At 41.0% G+C, this 16,152-nt stretch overlaps 1 protein-coding gene across 20 annotated transcripts in view; it reads right to left on the bottom strand.

The window, feature by feature from the left end:
• The window catches only part of LRRFIP1 (LRR binding FLII interacting protein 1), a 184,459-nt gene that overhangs the window by 29,081 nt on the left and 139,226 nt on the right, over window positions 1-16,152 (bottom strand). For all 20 annotated transcript variants that reach the window (XM_084644015.1, XM_084644017.1, XM_084644019.1 and 17 more), the window contains one exon: window positions 1,957-1,989. In XM_084644015.1, the coding sequence (XP_084500141.1) occupies window positions 1,957-1,989 (33 nt within the window). The remainder of the gene's footprint in view (window positions 1-1,956; window positions 1,990-16,152) is intronic.

Genomic DNA, 16,152 nt, shown 5'->3' on the forward strand with positions numbered 1-16,152 from the left:
AGCACTTTTAGGGGATGGGGACCTCGGAGTTGCAGTCTTGTTCCTTCAGAATATCACTCTGCACTGAGCAGGGATCCGGATCCTCCCTTTTCATGGCCTGCCCCACTCTAGGTTTGACAAGCCTCACAGATGTACTGGGTTGAGGCTGATTGCACCCAGAAGGGCTCTTTAACCCCTCTCCTGACTGGGTGGGGGTCTACTCCACCACAGCACCTTATTTCTAATTTGAATTTGTCTGGCTTTAACTTCCAGCCATTAATTCTCGATCTCTGCTAAATTAAAAAGGCCTTTTAGTGCCGAGTATTTTCTCTGCATCAAGGTACTTACACACCATAATCAAGTTAACTCTGTCACCTTTTTGATAAGCTAAACAGATTGATCTCTTTAAGTCTCATTTTAACACTTTTTCCCCCTGCCCTTGAATCATTTTTATGGCTCTTTTCTGTACCCTCTGATTTTTCAACATATTTTTAAAACGTGACCACCAGAACTGGACACAGTATTGCAGTATTGGTCTCACCAATGCTATATACAGAAGTAAAATCATGGAATCATAGAATATCAGGGTTGGAAGGGACCTCAGGAGGTCATCTAGTCCAACCCCCTGCTCAAAGCAGGACCAATCCCCATTTTTTGCCCCAGATTCCTCATTGAACTGGGTTTAGCAGGCCAATGCTCAAACCACTGAGCTATCCCTCCCCCCCCCCGCCCCATTTTGTTCTGCATGTGTGTGGAACCGAGCACTAGGGAGTCTTTGGCACGACTGGGGTTCCTCGACCCTGCGGTAATCCAGCAGCATCAAGGGCCAGGTTCAGTATCTAGGGGTTTCCTTTCAACAATACAACACAGAACTGGCTCGAGCCCCCACCCAGTGACCTATCGCTTAAATCGACTTCTGTACCAGATGACTGGTAAACGTGTTGATAAATGTGAAGTAACACGCATTGGAAAACATAATCCCAACTATTCCTACAAAATGATGGGATCTAAAGTAGCTGTTACCACTCAAGAAAGATCTTGGGAGTTATCATGGATAGTTTTCTGAAAACATCCACTCAGTGTGCAGTGGCAATCAAAAAAGCTAACAGAATGTTAGGAACCATTAGGAAAAGGATAGATGATAAGACAGAAAATATCATTATGCCACTATATAAATCCATGGTATGCCCACACAAATACTGGGTGTAGTTCTGGTCACCCCCATCTCAAAAAAGATACATAAGAATTGGAAAAGGTACAGAGAAGGGCAACAAATATGATTAAAGGCATAGAACACCTTCCATATAAAAGATTTAAGAGACTGGGACTTGTCAGCTTGGTAAAGAGACAGCTGAGGAGGGGGATATGATAGAGGACTATAAAAATCATGAATGGAGTGGAGAAAGTGAATAAGGAGGAAGTGAATAATTTACTGTTTCACATAATACAAGAACTAATGGTCACCCAATGAAATTAACAGACAACACGTTTAAAACAAACATAAGGAAATACTTCTTCACAAAACATATAGTCTTCTTATGGAACTCATTGCCAGAGGATGTTGTGAAGGCCAAAACCATAACAGGGCTCAAAAAGAATTAGATAAGTTCATGGAGGATAGGTCCATCAATGGTGATTAGCCAAGATGGTCAAGGTCACAACCCCATGCTTTGGGTGTCGCTAAGCCTCTGATTGCCAGAAGCTGGGTGTACATAACAGGGCACAGATCACTTGATAATTGGCCCAGTTCTATTAATTCCCTCCGAAGCATCTGGTATTGGCCACTGCCAGAAGACAAGCTCATGGCTAAACGGACCACTGGTCTGATCCAGTATGACCATTCTTATGTTCTTACTATATGAAGCTATATCCTGTCATGGATTTTATTCAAAATTAGTGCAAATTCAATGCAAGTTTAACATGGAAAAGTGGTAAGATATGTGTTATGATCAATATAATTAATGTCAACTCTCTTACCTTCTCAAAGTCTTTTTCTGGCCTTTCTTCAACCTGCAAACAAGAGAGATTATTTAGAAGCAATAATTGGATAATATTGGACAAAGGGAAGACAAAATAAGGCAGGCTGTTTGCTTTTAAACCTAGCTCTGAGGAAGAAGGTTCACTGGCAAGATATTCTGCTCAAAGAACAACCACAACACATAACACTGTAATAGCATTTGTGGGAGGAAGCAGTCTGGATCACACCTCTCAAGCCTTCCTTGGTGTACAGTACATTTTAAGATGGGGTATTCTTCTAACTGATAAAGTGAAGCTTGTGAACTTTTCTGTTAGGACTGCTCATATGTTATATAAATGCTCTTTACCTTAATCAAGAAAGCCATATTTCAAATAATTTCAAATCATTCAGAAATTAGACAGGTGTATAGGCCACATATAAATCACTTGGAATAGAAATCCATATCCAAATCTCAGCCACCCAAGAGCATACTCCACATTAGAAACTAATCTATAAGATGATGCTGAAAAGGGGGGTAGAAAAAGAAAAGATGAATGAGATTAACCAGAAGGTGGTCTTGGGGTGGGCATAACTTTGTTATAGCTCTGTTCTTTAAATTAAAAATAAAATATGAAGAGTGTGTCTCACACATGGAGGAGACAGGAGAAAATAGACAGGCACAAGGAGGGGCCCTTGGCATCTATATAAATCCTCCCAATGTAGTGCAAATGATCAGATGGTAATCTATCCTGAAGAGCAAGGGTTGAGGTCCCATTGGCAGAGAATGTACCTCCTTTGGATTGCAAAGAGAAGTAGTCCAAGTGTTCAAGGGGAAAGTACAGTGGTTTAGGGAACGAGATGGGCAGCAAAAATCCGCAAATTTGAAATTTCAGTTCCAAACAAAACAAAAAATTCCCATGAAACTACATTCAAGAAGTTTTATTTTGGATAAAAATATTTCAGCCTGATAAAACATCTTGTTCCAATTTCACCTTTTAAAATGTTATATAATATAAAATGGAACTAAAAAATAACTTTAAAAAAATCAAAATGTTCTTTTCCGAATAGGCTGAAATGGAACATTGACCTTATTTGAAAAAATGGAACAGAGCATTCCAAGTAAAATTTTGTCCATCTCTGTTTAGGGCTCAGCAATTCAGTCATTTGAGGACTGATGCAGATGCTATTTTGGTATTTTATTTTTGGATTTAAAGGAAGGCGAACGCAGAGGGAGGGGCTGCAAAGGTAGTAAAAAGAATTAATAAAGGAATTAACTATGGAAGTACACAAGCAGAAATCAAGCCCACTCAAACACACAATTATGAATACAATATAATTAGAAATGAAACATTTGCCATACAATGGTTCATGCCTTCAAATAGCCAAAGAAACATACAACTTTCAAGTTTTGGATAAGCTAAAGAGTTATCAGTGTCTTTCCCTTTGAGGTATCATTTTTGAATGTCAAAGGGCAACGTAATGTCATTAAAAGGAAAAAAGGTCTGGTAGAACTAAAAAAATCACTCAGATTATTTCACTTCAAGAAACTCATTTTCAGGAGGACCAGATTGTGGCAGGAAAGAATTGGTTTCAAGATTACTTTTTTATTTCTTTCAAAGGCATATTTGCTAAACACGGGCATTTTCAGATTAATGATCATTTTAAGAACAAAGGATGGTTTATTTTATTAAACAGCACAACTGCTGAGTTATTAACAATAGTGGGCTCAGTCTAGGATCCAAGTCAAAAGCAAAGAACATTTTAAAAACATTTCTTTCAAATACTGCAACACTTTGGGAAGGGTAAATCCTACTTGGAAAAGCCTTCAAGTGTAGACCAATTTCTTACTGGGACAAATCTGATAGGTAAGAAAAAATAGATAAAGAAATAGGTGTAGCATTAACCTTTTTTGTACCAACTACTCCAACTCAGGTTACCAGAGATCTGGATGATGGGATGGACTGCACCCTCAGAAAGTTTGCGGATTACACTAAACTGGGGGGAGGAGTAGATACGCTGGAGGGTAATGATAGGGTCCAGAGTGACATAGACAAATTGGAGGATTGGGCCAAAAGAAATCTGAGGAGGTTCAATAAGGACAAGTGCAGAGTCCTGCACTTAAGACAGAAGAATCCTATGCACTACTATAGGCTGGCGATCGACTAGCTAATCAGCAGTTCTGCAGAAAAGGACCTGGGGATTACAGTGGACGAGAAACTGGATATCAACAGTGTGTCCTTGTTGCCAAGAAAGCTAACAGCATGTTGAGCTGCATTAGTAGGAGCATTACCAGCAGATCAAGGGAAGTGATTATTCCCCTCTATTCGGCTCTGCTAAGGCCACATCTGGAGTATTGCATCCAGTTTGGCGCCCCCGGAAAGGATGTGCACGAATTGGAGAGAGTCCAGCAGATGACAATGAAAATAAGTACAGGGCTGGAGAACATGATTTATGAGGAGAGGCTGAGGGAACTGGGCTTATTTAGTCTGCAGAAGAGAAGAGTGAGGGGGGATTTGCTAGCAGCCTTCAACTACCTGAAGGGGGGTTCCAAAGAGGATTGAGGTAGGCTGTTCTCAGTGGTGGCAGGTGACTGAACAAGGAGCAATCGTCTCAAGTTGCAGTGGGGGAGGTGTAGGTTGGATATTAGGAAAAACTATTTCACTAGGAGGTGGTGAAGCACTGGAATGGGTTACCTAGGGAGGTGGTGGAATCTCCATCTTTTAAGGGTCGGCTTGTCAAAGCCATGGCTGGGATTATTTAGTTGGTGTTGGTCCTGCTTTGAGCAGGGGGTTGGACTAGATGACCTCTTAAGGTCTCTTCCAACCCTAATCTTCTATGATTCTATGAAATGCTGGTTTCTAAATCTTTAATGAAGCAGACAAGATCTGTAGAAACTGGCATGGCCAAATAATCCCATTACAAGTTATACTGCATGGTTGAGGTGGGTCTCAAAGATGATGTATGGAAAATGAGTTTGATTCTCCAGGACAAAAACTGGACGACAACAATTAATGAGGACATTGTTCAATATTTTCAAATGATATAAATGTAAAGAGTTATCTTCTATGGGATGCATTTGGAGAAGTTTTTAGGGGTCAGCTGATAAGCAGAACCTCTCAATTGAAAAAGGAGATTAAGAAAAATTAAAATCAGAAGCGATTCATAAAACTCCAGGTTCAAAAAAGTATATAAATAGTTAACTAATATTAGTGGGAAACTAAATATGTTGATGACACATGCCACTGAAAAAGACCTTAGATATATAAAGCCGATATTTTATGGAACAGGAAATAAGTGTGGTAAATTACTGTCTTAAACTTATAGGGATTCAAAAGCAACCATTATGCCACCAATTAACAGCCAGCAATAGATACACACCCTAGTGATGCGTGCTACTTTTGCTGCTTATTATAAACCCACTCTACTTCAGATACACCAAGCTCTGAAGTGATTCAAAAATATCTGGAAGTAGCAGACTTGCCAAAGATACATGAAATTGATAAAGAAACTGTAGATAATAGAAGAAGAAATCTTAAGAGGCAACACCAAGCATGGAAAGTATGCAAATTCCAATATCTGATGGCTCTTCAGGTGAGTTTTATATGGTAATTTAAGGAGAATAGTAGGTCCCTTGAGAGATCCCTTTAGGGACATTTTAAGCTCCAAGCTAAGGCCTTGTCTACACCATAATGTTAGAGTGACACAGGCCACCTTGTGTCAACCTAATTGTGCATAAGTCTACACTTAAATTTGCCTCCCACCAATGTAAGTGCTCCATTATGCCAACAGAGTAACAGCACCTCCCCAAGTGGCACTGAGCCATGGTCCATGTATTGAAGTCGACACAGCAAGAATGTAGATATTGCATTACCTTTGTCAACCCTAACAGTCCTCCAGTCCACAATGCCCAATACTGACTGCTCTGGTCACAGTTGTCAACTCACTGTCCAGGGTCACAGAGACCAGAAGTCCCCCATCCCCATTAAAACCCCACAAATTTTTGAAATGCCTTTTCCTGATTGTCTATCTTGGCAAGTACACCTAGCAGCTCTCCATTGTTGTGTGCAACTGCCCAACCAGCCATGGTGGCTACACACGCCAGACAGGAGGTATTTTATCTGCAGGGCCTGTGGAGAGAACAGGCTGTGCAAGCACAGCTATGGACCAGCCACAGAAACATGGACATCTATGAGCATATTGTACAGGAGATGCAGGGGAAGGGGTGCGACAAGGATCAGCAGCCGTGCTGTGTGAAAGTAAAGGAACTGCAGCAGACATATCAGAAGGCCAGAGAGGCCAACAATCAATCTGGTGCTTAGCAGCAGACCTTCTGCTTTTACAAAGAGTTGCATGTCATATTTGGCAAACACCCCACTGCTACCCTACACACCACTGTGGATACTCCAAGGCCCCTAGTGTGAACAGTGAGGAGAGTGGGGGTCCTGTGACTGTGGGGTCCAGCTATTCCACAAGTCAGGAGCTGTTTGAGATTCCACTGCAGTCCAGTCAGTGCCAGCAGTTGAGCACAGGGAATCCTGATGCCGAGGAAGGAACCTCAGGTACATGTGTAATTGTATTTCCCACTACAATGATGTACTGATCCCTCCCCCCAACTTAGCAGGACACAGGTACTGACTTTTCATTAATTTACTTGTACTAGAAGAGGCAGTGGTACAATAAAGAGGTAGAGTTGCTATCGGTTTTTCATTGCCCTGCAGAATTAGTAGGGGGGCCATATGGAGCAGTTTATGTACACAGGGGTTTCCTTTGAATCCTCTTCAGAGATCTTAGTGAAACTTCCATGGAGGTATATTGTAAATCCTCTCCCAAAAGTTTCTAGGGATGGCAGCCTTATTTCTTCCTCCACAGTAGGACACCTTCCTATGCCAGCTAGTAATAACTTCAGCAGGCACCATTGCAGTCAACAGGCTAGTAGCATAAAGGTCTGGGTGGCTTTGAGACACCAGCAACAGCTGTGCCTTTGTTACCCTCAGAAGTGAGATTTCAGCTAAATTCACGATCTCTTGCAGAAAATGGAGCCATGATGGGAACCTGACCCTGGAGTCCCAGTCACTCCTGCACGACTCGTTTCTGCCCCATCATGTCTTGCCAAAACTTCCCAAAAGACAGTGCACTGAATGGTGGTGAGGTGCATACTGGGATGCCTACCCATGGTGCACCACACTCCTGGTGAGTTCTTGCACTGCGGACACAAGGAGCCAAGTATGCACATGCACAAGCAATATATTAACTGCAGCAGCTTTTATGCTGATGTAACTTGCATTGGCAAAAGTCTGTAGTGTAGACATGCCCTCAGCTCCAGTCATCCAGAAGAGGGGATTCTTGGTATCCCCTGTTAGTTAAGAACTGACATCAGCATGGTAGAAGGCCCTTAACATTGAACCAAGTGGAAACTGTAAACAGTGAAAGTTCATGAAAGAAAGTTTGTTTTTCTTTGAGGTTACACAAAGTTGTTGCCAAACAATGCTGAACTTCCAAGTTACTGTGCAACAAAGAATGCTATCACACAAGCAAACCGATGGAGAACAACCTAACTGTCTCTGAACTGCTCACCATACTTTTTACTGTAAAAATAGCTAATAAATACATGCTACAGAAAAAATGAAAGAAGTACCTGCCAAGAAAGTAACATAAATAGGAATACATCTAATAAAAATGTAAAAGCTTTTTATTGTAGGACTCTATTAAAATAAATCAAAATCTATGTGTGTTAATAATGTATAATATTAATCTCTATTAACAGATCCCCATCATTTCATGGGGGGTTATGCAAGAGAAGGAAGGCATACGTAGAGTAGTTTTCAGTAAAATTCCTATGTGCAGCATTGTAACTTGGCAAGGGGTACAAGCTGTTCTTTGTAAAATAAGCACACCACAGAGATCAGAGTTCAGCCTCTTTTGAAGGTTATTTTTCAGAATAAAACCAGAGCCATGTTACAAAAGCGCCAGCACTATCAGAGGGGTGAATGCAGCTGGAAGCCAAGCAGGAGCAGAATAATTCTACAAGTCCATATATGGAAGCATTGCCTATTTTTCAGAAACAGTAATGAACTACTGCAGTTTTAATACATTTGAAACTTATTTTCCTTTTTCTTTCCACTTAACTAGCAAATATTTGATATTAACCCTTCAAATGCCTTGCCTTTACACATACCCAGTGCCAGCATCTCCACTGTGCACTAATATAGTGCCTTTCATCTGAAGCTCTTAAATTGTTTTACAAACATTTACTAAATAGACTTCAATACTCCCATGAAGTAGGTTCATATTATCCCCAGTCTGTGACAAATAAACAAACAACAAAGTTAAGTGACTTCAATGTCAAATTAAATCAGTGGAAGAGTCAGGCCTTTAATCCAGAACTCCCAGACACCAGCCTCTTAAACTAGACCACATATGCTTACAAATTTTGACAAAGCAGCTGCTAGAGGACCTTACGTTGTACAGTATCAGGTACTAAAAAGTCCACAGCCAGTGTGTGAATGTATCACTGAATTGCTCCTCAGCTCCGTTTCAGTGACATGGGATAAGATCATTTTCCTCATGAAAAGTAAGGTCTTTTTTTCTTGTTTGTTGTGACATGAATGAAATCTGAGATCACATTTTCTATTCTAAAACTATTAGAGTATTTCAAAATCATTTAGGCTCTTAGGGGAGTGAGCTCACCATTGGTACAATTTCACAGTTGTTTTGACCTTTTATGCTCTATAAATCCAGCACCAGAGGGCAGTCTCAAACTCAATCAAGAAAGAATGAAACAGCACCACCTCTGAGATGGACAGGACAGACTATCTAATGCTGAATGAGAGATGGACAGTCATTAGATACAAGGAATTATAAACCTACCTTAACACTGAGGAAATAAATTTTTTACTAATTTTAATAATCAGAATGTAGCGTTCCTTCCTGCCTCATTGGGAAACAGTGACTGATGTAATCAAACACCACTCATTAAAAGTACAGTCTAAAAGTGGTAAATTCTGTGGGCATACACAGGGCCATCTTAAGGCCTTGTGCATTTAAATAATAGTCTACCCTGCTGTAGGAATCAGCACAGAACTTTTAAAGTTTACTAGTGAGAAAACCTCTGAACTTTGTCAGGTTAGGATTAGGTGTTTCTTCAGGATTCTTTGTAACTAACCTAGATAAGGAATGACTATTAAATCAATCCTTCTTACTTAAACAAACCTATCAGGAATTTCTGGAATGCAAGTCAGCACTGCAATAGATCTCCACTCCAGACAAGCTGAAGCACAAACAGATCCGCCACTCTTCACTGGCTTTAGCTGTCAGCTTTGGTATACCAGTAAAATTTTAAAATTGAAAGGGGAGACTGTATTGGATGAAAGCTGTGAAAAATGAGGGCAAGGTATCAAACAACTAACACATTTGCTTAGAGTTAAATCTACTTCTGTTATCACTTGTGTGCTGTTCGTCATTAAAGGTGTACCCTCCTACAACATAAGAAGCTAGTTGCAGCTCTGCCAAAGGATTAGTATGTTGGTTTGTTACAGCTAGGCCTGCACATTCTCCTAATCACACTTTCATTTTCAAAGACATGGCTTATAATGAAAATATTGTGATGCCAATCAGCTAGTACAGCCCCTCATAGGCTACAAAAAAAACTGACTGTTGGTCCCCACCCTTCTGAGTGTCTCCAAGAAATGGGAAAAGGAACGTAGCACAGATTACCTGTTGTTTCCGGCTAACAAAATATGCCTTTGAATTCCAAACATATTTTCCTCTTTTTAGCTCTGAGAAATCTTTTAACACAGATTCAGAGAATAATGGAATTGGTTTCATAGGCGTATCTTTCAAACACTAGCTCCTCTTAGTGATTAAAAAGTCTGAACATTTTTAAATTTCCAGACTTAATAGCATACAGTGACACTTTCCTCAGCATTTGAAAGACTAATCTACATGATCAGGATTTACCTCCAATTTTTTCTTAAGTACTGAAGATTTATGGAAAGTGAAATCTACCAGCATTATCCTGAAGATCTGTATTTATACAGAAAACTATGCAGTTTCCTGTTATATTAGCATGTAGTTATTGTACATATGCACAGACACAGGAGTGGGCAATAAAGAGGCAGTCACATGATGAATGGGATTAGTGAGCACCAGATCAACTTGCAATCAGCAAACTTGACTAAGTACCATCATCTTATCACTTCAGTTTAACTACACACACATGCAAATATAGAAATTAATTATAATTTTATGTATATCATTTTAATATTACCAACTATATTCCCAACACATGCATGCATATTAAAACCTTCACACCACTAAGACTTGTGCAGGGCTAAATCTGCATTCTCAATTGCTTGCAGGTGCAGCTACTGCAGTTTTTTGCAAAAAGGAGCTGAAAGCAGTGCTGGGGGGATAAATGGAGTAGTGAGAAAAGGTTATGAGTTTGAGGGACATTTTCCAATATTTAATTTGAGAAATCAGTATCTTTCAATGGCACTCCACTCCTTCAAAACATACTCTGAAAACTTAATACCATTTAGTTGTGTTTTGTTTCTTAGCACAATTAGCAAGTGTAGGAAATAGGTACGGTTGTGTGCTGACTTGAGAATACCTGCATCTGTAAGGGTGTAAAGCCAAGCCCATTTCAATGCTGCCAACTCACATGATTTTTATTAATTATTTTTCTCATATACCCAGACTTCTCCTTAAGTGTTTAAATACCTTAGTGTCCCTGTTCATTCTAATTTTCCCTATTTTTTTGGAGGGTTGAAATCCAGCTTTCAATGGGACTTAAAAATGTTATTGATATATTATATGCATTGTAAAAACTCCACAGTTCCTTCAGAACCATTACATACTATTATGCCATTAAGTAATTGTTTAAAAATGCCAATTTTTACTTACAGGTAATGGCTGCAGTATGTTAGCTGTGCACTGAAAATCCTCACTATATCATTTAAAAAATCAGAAATACCCTGACCTTTTTGATGCAAGGTTTGTTTTTAAAGCATTAGCAAATTACTTCCAAAGATCTTTTTTTCAAAACAGAGATCCATTTCTCAGTAAGTCGTCAAGATTTAAAAAAAAAAAAAAAAAAAAAAAAAGACCTGAAAGACTGGATTTTTCAATAATACATTTTCAAACTAAAAATGTTTTTATTTTTAATAGTACAACTTTAAAATAGTCATTATTGGGCTGAGATCATACAAACCCACATTTAGTCCTGTTTCATGCTGATACATATATCAGAAAGTCATAATCACCCTGTGTCAAATACATAGCTATTTATGGGAAAATTTTCTGTACAGAGTTTTGTACATACACATTCTTTGTACAACGTTACCAAACTTCATACCAGGACAGCTCTACTCCTGTTTGAACCAATCACGAGAACCAAAAAACAAACTACTGAAGAACAACACTACCTAATGAAAGTCTTTCAAAGCCAGGTTTACACGTTCATAAGTAACCCCTGTGGCAAGCTAACAACAAACAGAGCACCTTTACAGAAAAATACCGTATCATAGTTACATCAACTGAATTCTATGGACTTTAGTGAGTGGAACTTCTTAAGGAAGGGATCTTAAACATCAAAGTCTTGTGTGGAGCCAGGGCAGGCAGGCAGGGAGGCTCCACTGATCCCTTCTGTAAAATAAAGTGGGGTAGGTGTCCATCAAAAGTTTACCTTCTAGGCCAGGGTGGGCAAACTTTTTGGCCTGAAGACCACATTTGGGTGGAGAAACTGCTTGCAGGGCCACGAATGTAGGGCTGGGGCAGGAGGTTAGGAGGCAGGGGGTTGGGGTATGGGAGGGAGTCCAAGGTGTAGGAGGGGGTGCAGTGTGAAGGAAGGGGCTCAGGACAAGGGGTTGGGGCGTAGGAGGGGGTGCATAGTGCAGGAGGGGACTCAGAGCAGAGGGGTTGGGGTGCAGGGGGGGTTGGGGTGCAGGCAGGGGGCTTAGGGCAGGGAGTTGAGGTGCAGGGTGCAGAAGGGGTTCGGGTTCTGGCCAAACGCCGCTTATCTCGAGCGGCTCCGGTGTGGCAGTGGTGCGCACCGGGGCCAAGTCAGGTCTCCCTGCCTGCCTGCCCTGGCCCCAGCCCCGCACCACTCCGGGAAGTGGCTAGCACGACATCCCTGCCGCCCTTGGGGGAGAGGGGGCAGAGAGCTCCGCACGCTGCCCTTGCCTGTGGGTACCTCCCCCAAAGTTCCCATTGGCCGTGGTTCCCCGTTCCCGGCCAATGGGAGCTTCAGGGGAGGTACCCATAGGCAAGGGCAGTGCACAGAGAGCTCTTCCCCCACCAACCCCCACCCCAGGGACATGGTGCTGGCTGCTTCTGGGAGCCGTGTGGGGCCCGCAGAGCAACAGGGGTGTCAATCCCGCAGGCCGGATCCAAAGCCCTGAGGGGCCAGATCTAGCCCATGGGCTGTAGTTTGCCCACCCCTATTCTAGGCACTTTTGTGTCATGTGCTATACACCTTCACTCAGACACATGCATCCGATGAAGTGAGCAGTAGCTCACGAAAGCTTATGCTCAAATAAAGTTGTTAGTCTCTAAGGTGCCAAAATGACTCCTTTTTTTTTTACGGATACAGACTAACACAGCTGCTACTCTGAAATCAGACTCTGTTGCTTTTCAATAGCGTTCTATGTTTACTGTTGTTTCTAAATTGTTTTGGCATCCTTCTGGGATGGAAGCCATTGTGTGTAAGAAACAGGAATGAACAATGTTCCTGAAGTCAAGCTGCTGCTAACTATATTTTGGGGAAACCTTTGCTTAACTTAATCTAGGGTACATGCAGGATGTCAGAAAGCCATGTAAAAGACAATATAGACTGTTCCTCAAACTCCAGCTCACTGACAGGTTTCAGAGTGGTAGCTGTGTTAGTCTGTATCAGCAAAAAAACCCCAAACCAAAAAAAGACCACCACACAAATACAATGAGGAGGACTTGTGGCACCTTAGAGACTAACAAATTTATTTGGGTATAAGCTTTCGTGGGCTAAAACCCACTTCATCGGATGCATGCAGTGGAAAATACAGTAGGAAAATATATATACACACACAGAGAACATGAAAAAATGGGTGTTACCATACCAGCTGTAATGAGACCAATTATTTAAGGTGGGCTATTATAACCAGGAGAAAAAAAACCCCTTTTGTAGTGACAATCAGGATGACCCATTTCAAACAGGTTTCAGAGTAGCAGCCATGCTAGTCTGTATCCGCAAAAAGAAAAGGAGGACTTGTGGCACCTTAGAGACTAACAAAGTTATTTGAGCATAAGCTTTTGTGAGCTACAGCTCACTTCATCGGATGCATTCAGTGGAAAATACAGTGGGGAGATTTATAATACATAGAGAACATGAAACAATGGGTGTTATCATACACACTGTAACGACAGTGATCAGGTAAGGTGAGCTATTACCGGGGGGGGGGGGAGTAGGGGGACACGACCTTTTGTAGTGATAATCAAGGTGGGCCATTTCCAGCAGTTGACAAGAACATCTGAGGAACAGTGGGGGGGGGGGGATAAACATGGGAAAATAGTTTTACTTTGTGTAATGACTCATTCACTCCCAGTCTTTATTCAAGCCTAATTTAACGGTGTCCAGTTTGCAAATTAATTCCAATTCTGCAGTTTCTCATTGGAATCTGTTTTTGAAGTTTTTTTGTTGGAGAATTGCAACTTTTAGGTTTGAAATTTAGTGACCAGGGAGGCTGAAGTGTTCTCCAACTGGTTTTTGGATGTTCTAATTCTTGATGTCTGATTTGTGTCCATTTATTCTCTTGCGTAGAGATTGTGCAGTTTGGCCACTGTACATGGCAGATGGGCATTGTTGGCACATATCACATTGGTAGATGTGCAGGTGAATGAGCCTCTTATGGTGTGGCTGATGTGATTAATGTCCCTTGACTAGATGGTGTCCCTTGAATAGATATGTGGACAGAATTGGCAACAGGCTTTGTTGCAGACAGCCCCCCAACCTGAAGCAAATACTCAACAGCAACCACACCCTACACAACAAAAATACTAACCCAGGAACCTAGCCTTGCAACAAAGCCTGAATAAAGACTGGGAGTGGATAGGTTATTACACAAAGTAAAAACTATTTCCCCATGCTAATTTTTTCTCCCTACTGTTACTCACACCTTCTTGTCAACTGTTTGAAATGGGCCATCCTGCTGATAATAGACCACCTTAATTAATTGGTCTCATTACAATTGGTATGGCAACACCCATTTTTTCATGTTCTCTGAGTATATATATCTTCCTACTGTATTTTCCACTGCATGCATCCGATGAAGTGGGTTTTAGCCCACGAAAGCTTATGCCCAAATAAATGTGTTAGTCTCTAAAGTCCCACAAGTACTCCTCAGGTTTTTTTTAAGCTCACTTTGAAATATCCTTAGATTGCATATTTAAGAACAGCAGATTGAGTGGCACAGTGGTTTATGTACCAGCCGTCTTCACACCGACACCTCAAATTTGGCTCATTTATTGTGCAGTATATTGGCTCACATGACTTGAGTACACTATTGCACCCAAAGTCAGCTGTTTCTGTTGAATTCCAGTTCAATGATGCAGAAAATGAAGTAACTCAAACCGCTCTCAATTTATACATACAAAGGGATCTGTCTCTTCCTCCTGGATAGAGAAAGCCCCTGAAGTTTTGGGTTCAGACATCTATTGGTGCAAAGTGGGACTGCTTCATTGCACCCCCCATCCCTGCCTTCTTCCCCTTTTCTCATATAGCTGGGGCTGCATCACCACATCAGTCTTTTCCAGGCTTGCTGGTCCAATGCTTGCTTTGTATCCACTCCATCCTACCACATACAATCCATCCACCATTTTCTTGGCCATCCTCTTGTTCTTCACACATGTACTCTAATCTCAAGCATCTCCCTAACAAGATTCCCTTCATCCATTCTTTGTACACACCGATACCATTTCAGCCTCTTCTCTTACAGCTTCTTTTTGATATCACAGACCTTGGTTTCACTCCTGATGACATTGTTCTGTTGTCCCTCTTCTTTTTCTAAAAGCAAATTGCTCCTTTCCTAAAATGGGCTCCACTGTTGGACAAACCTTGACTATGATTCTCTCTAACATCTTCATACAATGGGACAGCAATGTAATTCCTCATTACTTTGAATGTATATGTCACCAATTTGTTTGTATATTGGCACCAATATAGACTTTTTTCCTTCTCTTGGGAGTGTCTTCTCTTTCCAAACTGCACACAGGACTCACTTGAGCCAGCATACACGAAACTCTCTCAAGGCTTTGATAATTTCCACCATGACTTCATCTGGACCTGCTGCTTTTCCAGGTGCTATCTTCAGCAGTGCAGTCTTGATGTCTTCCTCTGACAGGTCAGAGACATCTGTGATTATCGGTTCCCACAATGGGAGTGTAGCATATAAAGTAGACCCTCATTAAGTTGACCCTCAAAGTATTCTTATTGGTTATTCATATTCTCACTCACTCTCATATCTATATCTATATCTCATCAATACATAAGCTTCCAAACTGGGAACCACATTCACTGGTGACCTTTACAATAATTAATTGGTACCAGATTTTGTTTGTTTTATTTTCAAAAGGAATAATCAAAGTTACCAAGCCCCAAACTTATCCTGTTATCTGGATATTTTCCCCAAAAAACCAAGAGGTGTAAGTATTTTCTAAAATTATCTCCCAAGGGAAGGCCTAAAACAACATTCAAGTTTTAGCTCCTCAGCTAGGAGGTGCATAAACTCATGGTGGAGTTTATGACGACTGGGGATGTCTACTAAAAGTGGGTGTTCATTCATGTCATCCTCCTAAAAGTCCATATCTTCGCTCCCTAAGGGGAAGTGCTGCAGCATGTATCTGGCAGATAATAATGATTGAGTCTAAGGGAATTAGCATAATTATACTGGTGTTAAACTTTACTAGAAGTGAAGTGATGCTTCATTCAAGCAGACTCATAGCCCTTTGAAATTCACTGGAAAAATTTAAGACTTACTCCACTATAAACTGAATTTTGCTATAATCTAGTTCACTATGCAGCATGTGGGTGTGGGTCACTTGCCAGAATTATCTGAATGTCTCTCACTTACTCGTTTCCCTGCCATTGTGGGGGCCTCAGGCACTGGTCTACTCGTATTCTCTGCCGGTGGATGTTTTTTTTTGTTTGGTTAGGTGCAAGGAAAATGCTAGACTGATGTCTCTGGAAA

This window comes from Lepidochelys olivacea (genome assembly GCF_965140295.1).
Source record: "Lepidochelys olivacea isolate rLepOli2 genome assembly, chromosome: 11".
Taxonomy (NCBI): Eukaryota; Metazoa; Chordata; order Testudines; family Cheloniidae; genus Lepidochelys; species Lepidochelys olivacea.